This window comes from Sinocyclocheilus grahami, unplaced genomic scaffold (assembly GCF_001515645.1).
Source record: "Sinocyclocheilus grahami isolate Dianchi unplaced genomic scaffold, SAMN03320097.WGS_v1.1 scaffold1943.1, whole genome shotgun sequence".
Classification (NCBI taxonomy): Eukaryota; Metazoa; Chordata; class Actinopteri; order Cypriniformes; family Cyprinidae; genus Sinocyclocheilus; species Sinocyclocheilus grahami.
The window spans coordinates 30,922-45,014 of NW_015507122.1; the positions used below are offsets into that span (position 1 = coordinate 30,922).

General features: G+C 42.6%; 1 protein-coding gene and 1 pseudogene across 1 annotated transcript; both read left to right on the plus strand.

Annotated features, from left to right (window-relative positions):
- Positions 1–6: 6 nt before the first annotated feature.
- LOC107573441 (histone H3-like) lies at positions 7–1,884 on the plus strand (annotated as a pseudogene).
- A 285-nt stretch (positions 1,885–2,169) lies between these two features.
- LOC107573440 (piggyBac transposable element-derived protein 4-like) lies at positions 2,170–9,167 on the plus strand. Its single transcript, XM_016259874.1, has 3 exons — positions 2,170–2,690; positions 7,249–7,329; positions 7,481–9,167. The coding sequence occupies exons 1-3, from the start codon at positions 2,542–2,544 to the stop codon at positions 9,048–9,050; spliced, it is 1,800 nt and encodes a 599-aa protein (XP_016115360.1). The 5' UTR covers positions 2,170–2,541; the 3' UTR covers positions 9,051–9,167.
- Positions 9,168–14,093: the final 4,926 nt, after the last annotated feature.

Here is a 14,093-nt window from a genome sequence, read left to right on the forward strand (position 1 = left end):
GCAGACGAAACAAAGTCATTCTGGATAAGAGATTAAGACAGAGAGTTCGAGAACATGGCAAGAACCAAGCAGACGGCTCGTAAATCCACCGGCGGCAAAGCCCCGAGGAAGCAGCTCGCTACCAAAGCCGCCCGGAAGAGCGCCCCAGCCACCGGCGGCGTCAAGAAGCCCCATCGCTACAGGCCCGGCACCGTGGCTCTGCGGGAGATCCGTCGCTATCAGAAGTCCACCGAGCTGCTGATCCGCAAGTTGCCCTTCCAGCGTCTGGTGCGAGAGATCGCTCAGGACTTCAAGACGGACCTGCGCTTCCAGAGCTCCGCTGTCATGGCGCTGCAGGAGGCCAGCGAGGCTTATTTGGTCGGTCTGTTTGAGGACACCAACCTGTGCGCCATCCACGCCAAGAGGGTCACCATCATGCCCAAAGACATCCAGCTGGCCCGCCGCATCCGCGGAGAGCGCGCTTAACCCCGAGTATCTTTAACCCCCAAAGGCTCTTCTCAGAGCCGCCTCAATTTGTCTAACAAAGAGTTTGCTTTATTCCTGTAAAACATGTGCTCCTTTGGGCCCACTCAAACTCTCACCACCTGCTCGAAACGAACTAATTAATGAGCAAATTCTGTGCACGTCGATAGAAAGTAGTGTTTTATCCTTTAACTTCATTGACAGCGTCTCCATTTATGCAGTCACACGTGTAGAGGTATTTTGTAACCGCACATTTAGTTCTGACTTTAAATGATTCAGTCTCGCATATAAACACTACTTTGCACTCGCTTATATTAGTCAATGCTCGGAGACCGCTAGCCAGAAAAAAGGTGACCCGTCTTCACTAGGAAAGCAGATTTAGAAATAGTGGTTTATAATCAGCGTACTTACGTTTATATAAAAATAATTTTGCCAACAGAGGTAACAAATTAAATATTCATTAGAGAAGAACAAATCAGAAGCGGGGGGTTCAGTTATCAACATCAATATTACAAATCTGTTCACAGGGAAATGGTTGCTGGGGTAATATTTATTAATGAGTTTGAAAGAAATGCATGTTACTTGTGATTACCTGGTTTATGGGGTAATTTCCAAACGCCAGGCCATCAGCACAAGCTACTCCAGAAAGCTAAGAGGGCTGCTGAGCACGTCATTGGCTCCGCCTTTGTATGTTTCAACTAGGTCCGCTAAGCGAATGTATATCTCCTCTTGCAGGCTCTCGGTGTTTATACGTTCTGTTGTGCGACAGAAGGCGAGTGACTCGAAATAACAATGTCTGGAAGAGGCAAAGGCGGGAAAGGAGGCGCTAAGCGGCACCGTAAAGTGCTGCGGGATAACATCCAGGGCATCACCAAACCCGCCATCCGCCGTCTGGCGCATCTCCGGCCTGATCTACGAGGAGACCCGCGGTGTGCTGAAGGTGTTCCTGGAGAACGTGACCCGCGACGCCGTGACTTACACCGAGCACGCCAAGAGAAAGACGGTCACCGCCATGGACGTGGTGTACGCGCTGAAGCGCCAGGGACGCACTCTGTACGGCTTCGGAGGATAACCGCGTGCGTGCCACCAGAAACACACACGGGCGCTTTTAAGAGCCAACCACAGTTTCATTAAAGAGTGTTTTTTGTTATTATATTTATCGTTTTGGGTGCATTTATTACACTAATGTTTCTGTTTCACAGAATATAGTAAGATGTGTTTTATGGAAAAAGCCGAATTATGGTTGCTTGTAAAACTATTTTTATTGTAAACATTTTATTTAGCGCGTATATTAAGAAATGGGTCATGTTCGCACAATAGTGACCGGTTTAGGAAACTGACCTGTTGATCCAGAATGTAAGCGCGGGAAAGTAGAGCCGATGAAAGGGCGCTTGAACGGAAGGTTATTCGGCGGAGACCGCATAATCTCTCGCCTTAGAATTGGACGATCATTATTTATAATAGTTTATAAACATGAGTCTGGACTTTGTGTTAAATGTGATCTTCCTGAAACAGTTGCGCATATTTTAATACAATGTAAAGGAAGCACTTCATATAGAAATAAATCAGATCTCACTTCAGAAATTAAATAAAGATGTGACTATAGAAATGTTTCACATAGTCTTTAAGCATCTCAAAGATTCAGACTTAATGAACAGGATTTAAAGAATCACTACTAATTATTATTTTTTTTTTTAATATAGGAAGTTTTCAGTGCTCCACACTCTATCCTAGTAGGTGGCGGTAAATGCACCTAAAGCTGGTTTGCTAACCGCCGTAACACGTCAAAAGGAGGAGGAGGTTATTCGGGGGTGGAGACCACGGAGCGGGTGTCTGCCCAGCCCGCCTTCCCCCAATCAAACACCCGCAGGACAGCGTCGCTAAATGCACCCAATCAGAGAGAAAGAGACTCCAGCCATTTCACACGAGAAAGAGCGGGAGGCCATTTTGTGCAGGAGAGAGGGAGAGTGGCGGTACCCACCGAGAAGCGCTGGATGCAGGTGTTAGTGGTCTGGTGAGAGCCGCAGGAGCACACTACACGCCCCGCGGTGAGCTGTTAGCGGTGTGCCGTTCATCAGGATGGCGCACACACCCGAGGAGGCTCTCCAGACGAGCGCAGACAGCGAGGAAGAGTTCACCTTCTCTTCTGAAGACGACGACGACTCGGAGGACGAAAGCTTTCATTTGAAGGGGCGAGTTGATCTAGCAAAGGATACTATTTATAATGCGTAAGTCGTTTATTCTTCCTTACAGTAGTTATTATACACAGTCGCGCATGCTCGTACAGCTGTTGCAGGTCTGTTGTCCGACTGAAACGCGTCTGTAATGTTAGGAATAAAATGTGCTGTTCTGTGGAGTTATCATAGCGTTTCACTGTCTTACTAAACATGTAGCAGTGTAAGTGTTCTGTACTGTACAAGACTATACCAGTGACTATAGTTTTGTTTTTTTATGGTCGTTGTTTAATGTCATATACAGCGTCATTAACGAAGTTCAACTTAAAACATTTGCACCTAATCAGATATTTGCGAACATAAGTTGGTATACATAATTATGTCGATGTCCCATCAGCAGGGCCGCATGAAGGCCTCACTGGGCCCCGGGGCTATGACTTGCTGCAGGGCCCCCCCCCCCCATCACAATAATGATATATATATATATATACACATACATACATACATACATACACACACACCCTAAAAACGGCTGGGTTAAAAACAACCCAATTTGGGTTATTTTGGCAACCCAGCGTTGGGTCAAAAAGGGACGAACCCAGCGCTGGGTTGTTTTAACCCAAGTTGGGTTATGTCTGACCCAGCATGCTGGGTTGCTTTTTTATGGTTTAAAATTACTACACCGCTAGGCTAAAATGAACCCAAATCGAGCTAGACATTAAACCTACAAATCTTGTTCATTTAAAATCACTTTTACACACACAGAATGACTATCAAAAAGTAAATATTTATTTAAAACGAGAAAACGGTCAAAAGTAACATGCATGTGAGAAGAAATGCATAAAAGTATGGCATTGACCGCTACAGAGTTTATAAATGAAGCATTGAACATTTGTTGCATATAACTTTTAAGATCAAATTTGACTTTTTTGGTAAATTGTATATAAAAATATTATACAAAAACACTACTATACAATAGTTGTACAAGAAGACCAAGAATGACGACTCTCCAAATCAGACGACTCCAAAGTTGGTTTGAGTTCTGCAATGAAAAACACAGACTCAGTGGTGTAACATAAAATATGAGCACGTAATCACACTGTTGTTGCATCAGAATGTGAGGTGAACAGGCAGGAGACAACACAAACATTTATTTTCTAAAAATAACTCAAATCAATCTCAAAAGAATGATGTTCTCCAGCTTTCAACATCTACAAAAACAACAAACATTCGCTTACTCTTAGTAAAAAAAAAAAATTAAATTGATGGCGTGATGGCATTATGAACTTTACTTGCCTTAAGCGTCTTCCCCGCTCTTCTGAAGAAGCTGGGAACACCGCCTGCTCCTCACACAAGCAGGCTTCTGTGTCGGTAACTCCCGGCGCAGTGAAGACACAAAGCTCAACATGTCTGAGATATTACATGCAAAACATTACTTTTAACAATTATCACTTCATCAGCCTCAAAATAATTAGGCTAGTCTTTATTACATAACGCCATTTCCTTTAGGAAACTACATTCAATTTAACCGTGAAAAAAATATATAACGAATTAACGTGTAAATATGTTAATAACCCTCTCAACACTTCAAAAAATGTAAAAAAACATTATGTATATATGACATGACACTCACTGATGTTATATTAAAAGCACCTCTTCCGTTCAGTAAAAGAGTTAAGATTATTTCTGAGGCGAAGTCCACGTATTTTTCAATATAAGCTCTTTTCAGAATATTTCCGCCTTCCATAATCTCAAGATACTACTGGACTCAAACAATGAATGATGACTTTACATTTTTAATCTTTACTTGCCATAAACCGTCTTTCACTCGCACTCGCTTCCATCTGAAGACGCAGAGACAATGGCGACTTCTCGCACCGGTGTCGTCGAGATGCGTCCGACGTGACGTGCGTGCTTTCTTTCACGGTCTCGTCTCAACGCAGCATTTGGCTTGAAAAAACAACCCAGCATTTTTTTGAGTGTATATTCTTGTTACCATTCCAATATCACAAAGTAAAAAATACTAGCCTAAATAAAAACAAACTTATTGAAGACAAGTAAACAGTCATGGATTGCAATAGAACAAAGAAATTGAGCTACAAACATTTAAAGCACTGAATAAGAAATATTATATTGTATGAAATACATAGACTGAATAGTCTTCACTGCATAAATTCAATATACATTATTTTACAAAAGTGATTCGGTCAAGGACCGTGAGTGATTTTCTTTCTAATGTTTAATTTACATTATTGACACAAATAGCAACAGCAGCTATATTAGGCTGCTTTGGAGGAATTGTTCACCCAACAATGAAAGTTATGTTGTTGTTCTAAACCTGAATGAGTTTCCTTGTGCTGATGAATGCAAATGTATATAATTGGAACAATAGCCTACTGGTAACCATTTCTGTGCCCCCATGACTTCCATAGTATGGGGGAAAAAACACTATTGGGGTCAACAGGGACAAGACATTTTCTAGTGGTTACAAATATTCTTCAAAATATCTTGTTTTATGTTGAGGAGAACAAAGAAATTCATACAGGTTCAGAACAACTTGAAACTGAGTAAATGATGAAGTTTTTGGGTGAACTATATCCCTTTAAAATCTCATCATATAATGCCAGGATCTCATAATAGTTAAAGATAAAGCATGTGCACTAGCTGGCTATTAACGTTCATTTAAGACACAGATAACTGTGTTGACAAGGAGACAGGCATTTTGACACATAACTATGTGTATTCGAACATTTAAACACAAGGCGCGAAGAATAACTCTTAGTTTAGTCAGGCGCTGTACGAGCAAGTGTGTTCCTCGTGTATCAGAAAGCGTCTTAATGCGCGCATTTGCCAAAATGTATTCTGCCCCACTGCTTAATGTCCCTGAACAGTTAAATTCGTTTTTAAACCAAAATGCTTAAAATGCATTTAAATAAAAAGCTTGCATCATGACGCGCAAAATTTATTTCTCAACCCATAAGCAAATACCCAACAAACACCTAACATTCCCATTTGTTTTTGTTTTTTTTGGGAACAAAATAAGAACATTCTAGGAACGTTCCTTGCAGGTTATTTTTAGGTTTAATTTTATAACCTAAACGGAACCTTCCCAGAACGTTCCCTGTAGGTTATTTGTAGATTTATATTTAAAAGAACAGAACGTTCTAGGAACCAAAAATTGTTAGCTGGGTATACTAGCCCTATAGAGTTTGTTCAAACCCAAAAAGCAACATTTATCAAGTTAATAATCAAACTAACCTAAAATCTGTGTGGATAGAGCCTTTCGCACTGCGGGAACCTTTTCATAGTACCAGAACTAATTGTGGAACTACCCACTTTCTGGCGTTTTCGCACCGCCGGAACTGGGTGTGAATTTTTTATTTATTATTTTTTAGTACCGGACTGCCTTTTACGAGAACCAAATTAGCTCATACTGGTACTAATCGTGACGTAAGTAGACATTGATTGGCCAAACGCGTATGAAAACGCCCTCACCCGCCCTGATTTAAAACGCTGTGTAAACATACTGTAAACATTGTCAACTTATTTCGCAAGTATGGAGAACAGCGATAGATGGACGGACGCCGAAGTGCAGGCACTTGTAGCAAATGTAGCACGGCCAGTTGTCGTTGGAGATTCTTAGTCCTCCTTTCCGTTCTTTCAATCGCTTTACGTATACGTCGACTTTCCATGTCCATTGTTGTGAAAAAAATAGTAGGGCCTTTCGCACCACTTTAGTTCCAGAACTAAATGTACAGTACTCCAAGTATTGGGACGATTTTATGCGAACTATTTCCCAGTACCATTTAAAAGGTTGCATTTGCACCGAGAGTGTGTACTAAGAAGTGACGTAAGCCGGTCGACAGCGACGTCATTTGTGCGCGGCGTTCAACAACAGAAACAAAGAATAGACCCTGCTCCGGAGTAGGAGCTAATTTGGTTCTCGAAAAAGGCAGTCCGGTACTAAAATCGCTCCCAGTTCCGGCGGTGCGAAAATGCCAAAAAAGTGGGTAGTTCCACAATTACTTCTGGTACTATGAAAAGGTTCCTGCGGTGCGAAATGCCCTATTGATGACGCTGTGTTTTTATCTGCTCCATGTGTCCGGTTCATTAAACTATCTGTGGATTTTAGTGACTCACTCATGTTTTCCCCCCTCTCCTCATTTTTTTCTCTCTCTATTTTATTTATTTATTTTTTTTAGAATAGTTGACATTTTTACTTATCGAGGATTGTTCTTTGCATGACCATTTCTAGATTACACCAGAATGAAGTGAAGAGAGGTGAATGCAGACATTAGGCGCAGCGATCACCTGATAGATAGGCTACGTGCACAATTTGTTCAAAAGTATATAATGAATGCATTTGATTGGTAAACCAAATTCAAATGTGATATTTTAATCTCTAATGGTAATGCATGGAATTTACGGAAAAACTCCACTAAATAATAGCACTAAAAAGTGAGGCCCCCCTCCTTGCCCAGTGGTTAATGCGGCCCTGCCCATCAGTCCATAGGCCTATAATTGCCCATCTCTTATGCATGCACTGGTACCTTTGACAATATAAGATAACAAATGTTTTCATTTATCTTATTTTGTTGTTTATTTGTTTTAGGAATGTGGCGCCTTCATGTGCACATCATACAAGGGCAGCATGCAAGCGTTCAGTTTTCAACTCGGTTGAGAAACTTAATGAGTAAGTGTGCATTTACCCGCCATTTTACATCTTAGAGTTTAATTTTGCTTGCATACTGTCAGATATATTTGACTAAATGCTTGCATAATGTAAAGTATACATGTTGTTACCATGCTCACTATTTATTTTATTTTATTTTATTTTGTTGCAGATGTGAGAATGAGCGTGACCAGATGCCTGCTGCAAAGAGAGCCAGGACTCTTTCGTGGAAAGCAGAGACTGATGTTGACCGGGTTGCACAGACTCTGAGATTCTTGCCTGCTCGGGAACCTGGACCGCTGTTGTCTGCTGCTGACTCGCACTCTCCCATGAGTCTTTTCAAACTGTTTTTCACAGAGAGCGTCGTGGCAAACCTGTGCCACAACACAAATGCTCAGGCTGCCAGGGCAATTGCAAAGGGCCGCAAGTACAAATGGACAGATGTCGGTGTTGATGAGCTGTACCGCTACATCGGACTCGTATTCTACATGGCCGCGGTGAAGATGAGCTCCATCGCTGACTACTGGCGGCAGGACAGCCTTTTCTCTCTGCCTTTCCCCGCCACAGTTATGCCACGCGACAGATACCGCACCATTTCATGGAATGTGCACATGAGTCACCCAGACGCAGACAAGGAAAACGACAGAAAGAGGGGCACAGCCCAACATGACCGTCTGTTCAGGATCAAACCCCTCATGAACACTATTCGTCTTGCGTGCAAAGCCTTCTATCATCCCAGAAGAAATGTAGCTGTGAAGGAGAGATTGGTGGCATGCAGAGCAAATACAGGAATGACGGCGTACGTGAAAGCCAAGCTGACGAACTTCAAGTTTTTTGTCCTTTCAGACTCCTCAAATGGATACACTGTGGACTTCTCTGTCTACACGGGCAAGAATAGCTTTCCCACAGACCGTGGGCTTTCGTATGATGCTGTGATGTCTCTCCTGGACCGTAAACTTTTGGGCTCTGGGTATCATGTGTACATGGATGATTTCTACACAACTCCAAAGCTCTTTACAGACTTGCTTGCACTGAAGTTTGGTGCTTGTGGGATGTACAGAGACCAGAGGAAGGACTTCCCGAAGACTGCATCTAATTCACTGAGCAGAAACTCCAGCAGGGGATCCATCAGGTGGATTCGGGATGGGCCTCTTGTGTGTGTGAAGTGGATGGACACGCAAGAGGTGTCTGTTTGTTCCACCATCCATGCTGCCTATACAGGAGAGCGCGTGCAAAGGAAAATCAAAGCACAACATACATGGAAGACAAAGATTTTACCGTGTCCTGCGCCTGTGACTGCATACAACCAACACATGGGGGGTGTTGACCTGTCCGATCAGCTGTTGCAATACTACGCTGCGCAGCACAAAACCATGAAGTGGTACAGAAAAATCTTCCTACCCTTCTTGGACATTGCCGCCAACAACGCTTTCATATTGCACAAAGAGCTGCACGGCAACATGACTCACGATCAGTTCATGGAAGAGCTTATTACAGAGCTCTGTGATGTGAAACAGAAAGCAGCACCAAAACAGTTTAGCACAAACCATGTGCCAATTCCAGGAGCTGAGCTGACTTCAAACGTCAGAAGAATTGCTACTGTCGGTCGCCGGATCTGTGTGCATTGCAAAGCCGTGCATGGAAAGAAGGAACAGACACCTTGGAAATGCCAGGCTTGTGACGTTCACTTGTGTCTTCAGTTGAACAGAAACTGTTTCCAGGAATGGCACAAAAGTCTGTGATTGTGTTCAAATGTATCATAGTTTTTCCCGAATGAAAGAATAATTGATAGTAATTGAGTTGATTTCTGAAGGATCATCACAATGAAGACTGGAGTTATGGCTGCTGAAAATGTATGGCATTTATAGTGCTTCTCTACATTACTGTATTTACATCATTTTTTTTTATCAAATAAATTCAGCTTTGGTGAAAAGAGACTTCTTTCAAAAAATATTTCAATGATTCCCAAATTATTTTTATTTTGTATTGTCATGCACTGTGCTGTAAATAAACTAAAATGAAGAAACTCAATGCAACATGATTTTTGCTACATTGCTTCCATCAAAATATGTGAGGATATCCTCAATGTATTCTCTCCTAGGAGGTTCCCTAAGACTAGCAAAATTATATTGTTGCAGTATGTGGCAGTATTGCACCACCATTCAGTTATAAGGCAATCATAAGTACATGCATGCATAAATACATTTATAGATAGATCGAAACAGAACTAGTTAATTTACAACCCAAGTTAGACAACGTGTATATATTCCAGCCACACTTTGGCAAAGTTTAATAATTATAATACAATTAAACAAAGATCACATTAACAATGAAAATAAAATAACAGTATTGTATAGTAGTGACAAAATCCATAGAATCTCTTGTACTATGTAGAAGAGATATTTTAAGAGGTCCGATGGAAGCAACAACAGGCCTATGTGGTGGTGTATCAGTAAGTTTTATGAATTTTGGAGACGGTATGTAAAAAAGGTGTAATAGGTCATTCAACACAGACAGTTATACTCTGCCTTGGTTTTGCCTTGATGCACATTAGGAAATTGGTGTGCGTAGAGATGCACTAATGGTCAAGGTATAGTTAGGAAAAATGTCAGCGGAGGTGTTGAATAATTCTTTAGAAGTGAGCCACATGTCAATTCAGGACTGACAGGACAGAGTTGAATGAAATGACAGCACACCAATGAGAACCATACTTGGCTTAGATGTGGAACACCATGGAGTATGTTAAATTGTGATTATCATTTGGTTAACAGATTATGTCCATAATTTACCTCTCTGCTCAGCCTTTGCCCAGACAAACTGGTTAGCTTCAGATAAGTGGTCTTAGGATGTTATATATATAGGTCACTATCAGCATGCTTTTCTTGCTGGGAAAGAGAAAGAATGAGCCTATAGTCAATATGAAGTGACGGTTTTCCCTATTGTAGGGGAATTTACAGTTAAACCCAAGGGCAAGATATGATGAACAAAGACCAGGGGCCTCATTTATAAAATGTGCGTACGCACAGATTTGATCTTAGAGTGTGCGTACGCTAAAATCCACGGCAATGTTCATATTTATAAAAAACGGCCTTTGACGTGGAAAAGTACCTACCGTCAAGTCAGGGTCTGAGCAGGTGTAACCCCTCTCTCCCGGGTCCTCTCCGCCACACCTCGCTCTTGTTCCAAGTGGGTCTCCGACATGGGAGGCGGACGCACTAACAAGGAGGCTAAAGACTGTAGCCACTAGCGTCTCTTGAGATCAGGGGAGTGAGGTTTACCTGCACAGCACCTACTCGCTGGCCTCCGTTACACTCACCCCCCTAAACCTCACTCCCATCCGGGTCACGGCACCAATGTAACCCCTCTCTCCCAGATCCTCTCCACCACACCTGTGAGGGGTCCAGAGTGATTCTGCCAGCCCTTTTGCTCACTCTGGATAAGTACAGTTCTTGGAGAGAAGGGAGGGTTGTACCAATGATTCACTCAGTGGTTCGGACTACCCTCTGTAGTCTTCTGAGGTCAGATTTGGTAGCTGAGCTGAACCAGACAGTTATAGAAGTGCAGAGGACAGATTCAATGATGACGGAGTAGAACTGTTTCAGCAGCTCCTGTGACAGGTTGAACTTCCTCAGCTGGCGAAGGAAGTACAACCTCTGCTGGGTCAATGTGAGTGTCCCACTTCAGGTCCTGAGAGATTGTGTTGCCCAGGAACCTGAATGACTCCACTGCAGTCACAGTGCGGTCCATGATGGTGAGTGGGGGGAGAGCAGGGGGGTTCCTCCTGAAGTCCACGATCATCTCCACAGTTTTGGGCGTGTTAAGCTCCAGGTTGTTGAGACCGCACCAGACAGCCAGCTCTTTAACCCTTTAGCATTCCTGGCAAATTTGCCTAAAACGCCTAAAAAAGGCATACCCAAAGTAAATTGCATGCTGTTCTTGAACCATTTGGAGTACATACAGTGATTCTGTTAAGGAACACACCTCAGAGTGTCACCTTTCAAAAGAGACCAAAACCATGTAAGTCTTATTGGTATTAAGTAATAGAACTTTGAACACACTGAAAAATAAAATAAAAAATCTGCCTACATTTTTTTTGTAAACAGATGCCTGCAGATGACTGTCGCTGGGAGCTATTAGCTGGAAAATACATTTGGATCACAGAATAAAGCTCAGTTCCCGGTGGCCGTCTGATCTGGGGATCTGTATCTGGGGCTCATCTAGCTGTCCTGGTCTCTGCTGACTTTCAGGGCTGTAGAAGTCCTCTCTAGGTGCTGATCCACTGTCTGGTCTGAATACATACTGGATCCGGGTGACTGCAGTGACCATCTGATCTGAATACAGACTGGATCTGGTGGCTACGGTGACCTCGGAATAAGATTCAAGATTCAAGATTTTTATTTGTCACATACATGGTTATATAGAGAATATATGACCAGCAGTGAAATGTAAGTCAGGTCCGCTCCATGGACAGTGCAATTATTAAAGAAAACAAACACAAGAAAAAAATATATAAATATAGGTATGGAAAAAAAGATTTAAAAAAAATAAGAATAAAATAAAATGTGCAGGACAGTATACTGTAGACTTAATAAATATTAAGATGAGCAGGAATGTACAAGAGAAGAATGTGCAAACAGGTTGTACAGGGTAGTTCGATAGCAGCAATAGAGTTAAAAAAGTAAATAAATAAAATATTACAGAAATTGCTGTGTGCAAGTGGCAATGTCAGTATATTAAGTGTCTTACTGATAATTAAGTGAAGTCATGTTGGTGTTAAGAGACTGAGTTTGAGTTTAGGAGCCTGATGGCCTGGGGGAAGAAGCTCCTTTTAAGTCTCTCGGTTTTTGCCATTAGGCTACGGAAGCGCTTACCAGATGTCAGCAAAATGAAAAGACAGTTACCAGGGTGGTTGGAGTCCTTGATGATTTTAATAGCTCTGTTTTTGCAGCGTTTGAGGTAGATGTCCTGTAGCGAGGGGAGAGCAGACCCTGAGATGCGCTCAGCTAAGCGCACAACTCTCTGCAGGGCTTTGCAGTCTTGACTGGAGCTGTTCCCATACCACACTGAGATACACTGAGTCAATACACTTTCTATGGGCCCTTAATAGAAAGTTTTCAGGATTGCTGGCGAAACCCTGAATTTTCTCAGCTGTCGCAGATGGTACAGTCTTTGCCTAGCTTTATTAACCTGAGTTTGGATATGTGAAGTCCAAGTCAGGTCCTCCGAGATGTTTACACCAAGGAATTTGAAGCTGCTCACCCTCTCCACTGGGGTCCCACTGATAATAAGAGGAGTATAAGGTCTGCTGTCTCTTCCTGAAGTCCACAATCAGCTCTTTAGTTTTACTCACATTCATAGAGAGACAATTGTTCTGGCACCATGATGTGAGTTTCTCTACCTCATCCAAGTATGCGGCCTCATTGTTGTTGGAAATGAGGCCCAGAACCACAGTATCATCAGCAAATTTGATAATAGATGTGGAGCTGTGGGAAGACATGCAGTCATGTGTGTAGAGAGAGTAGAGCAGAGGACTCAGGACACAGCCCTGTGGAGCTCCCAGGTTCAGGGTGATGGAGTTGGAGGTGAACTGGCCTACTTTCACCACTTGAGGTCTACCAGTGAGGAAATCTAGAATCCAGTTGCAGAGTGAAGAATTCAGGCCGAGGTCCATGAGTTTAGAAGCTAGCTTGATGGGGACTATAGTATTGAAAGCTGAGCTATAGTCGATGAATAGCAGCCTTACATAGTTCCCATTGCTGCTGTCGATGTGCATGAGGGAAGAGTGCAGGACGTGAGAGATGGCATCTTCAGTAGATCTGTTGGGGCGATAGGCAAACTGAAGAGGGTCCAAAGTATCAGGGATGGAGGAGCAAATCACCACTTGATGTCTACCAGTGATGAAATCTAGAATCCAGTTGCAGAGTGAAGAATTCAGGCCGAGGTCCATGAGTTTAGAAGCTAGCTTGATGGGGACTATAGTATTGAAAGCTGAGCTATAGTCGATGAATAGCAGCCTTACATAATTTCCATTGCTGCTGTCAATGTGCATGAGGGAAGAGTGCAGGACTTGAGAGATGGCATCTTCAGTAGATCTGTTGGGGAGAAGAGGGTCCAAAGTATCAGGGATGGAGGAGCAAATGTTGCTCTTTATAAGTTTCTCAAAGACCTTCATGACTATTGACGTGAGCGCCACTGGACGACAGTCATTCAGCAGCCTTACATAATTTCCATTGCTGCTGTCAATGTGCATGAGGGAAGAGTGCAGGACTTGAGAGATGGCATCTTCAGTAGATCTGTTGGGGAGAAGAGGGTCCAAAGTATCAGGGATGGAGGAGCAAATGTTGCTCTTTATAAGTTTCTCAAAGACCTTCATGACTATTGACGTGAGTGCAACTGGACGATAGTCATTCAGGCAAGAGGGGTTATTGTTCTTAGGTACAGGGATGATGACAGATTTTTTAAAGGGGGTGGGAACCACCAAGGTAGCAAGGGACTCATTAAAGATGGATGTAAACAAACCAGAGAAACAGACTAATATTAGCGTAGATGCCATTCTTCTAACGATGTAGCAAGTACATCAGGTGTTATGGGAAGTTTTCACGGTTCCGGGTTGTCCTAATTAATGCAGCCTAAAAATCCTTTAACGGATTTGAATATTAGAAATGTATTAGTGTGTTATGTGTAAACCAGGTTAAAGAGATGGGTCTTTAATCTAGATTTAAACTAACAGAGTGTGTCTGCCTCCCGAACAATGTTAGGTAGGTTATTCCAGAGTTTGGGCGCTA

Bases quoted from the DNA above. Each gene is read 5' to 3' on its own strand.
- LOC107573440 (XM_016259874.1), top strand. From the start codon at position 2,542: ATGGCGCACACACCCGAGGAGGCTCTCCAGACGAGCGCAGACAGCGAG. The intron at 2,691-7,248 runs GTAAGTCGTTTA...TATTTGTTTTAG, and splicing joins AAGGATACTATTTATAATGC to GAATGTGGCGCCTTCATGTG. The intron at 7,330-7,480 runs GTAAGTGTGCAT...ATTTTGTTGCAG, and splicing joins TCGGTTGAGAAACTTAATGA to ATGTGAGAATGAGCGTGACC.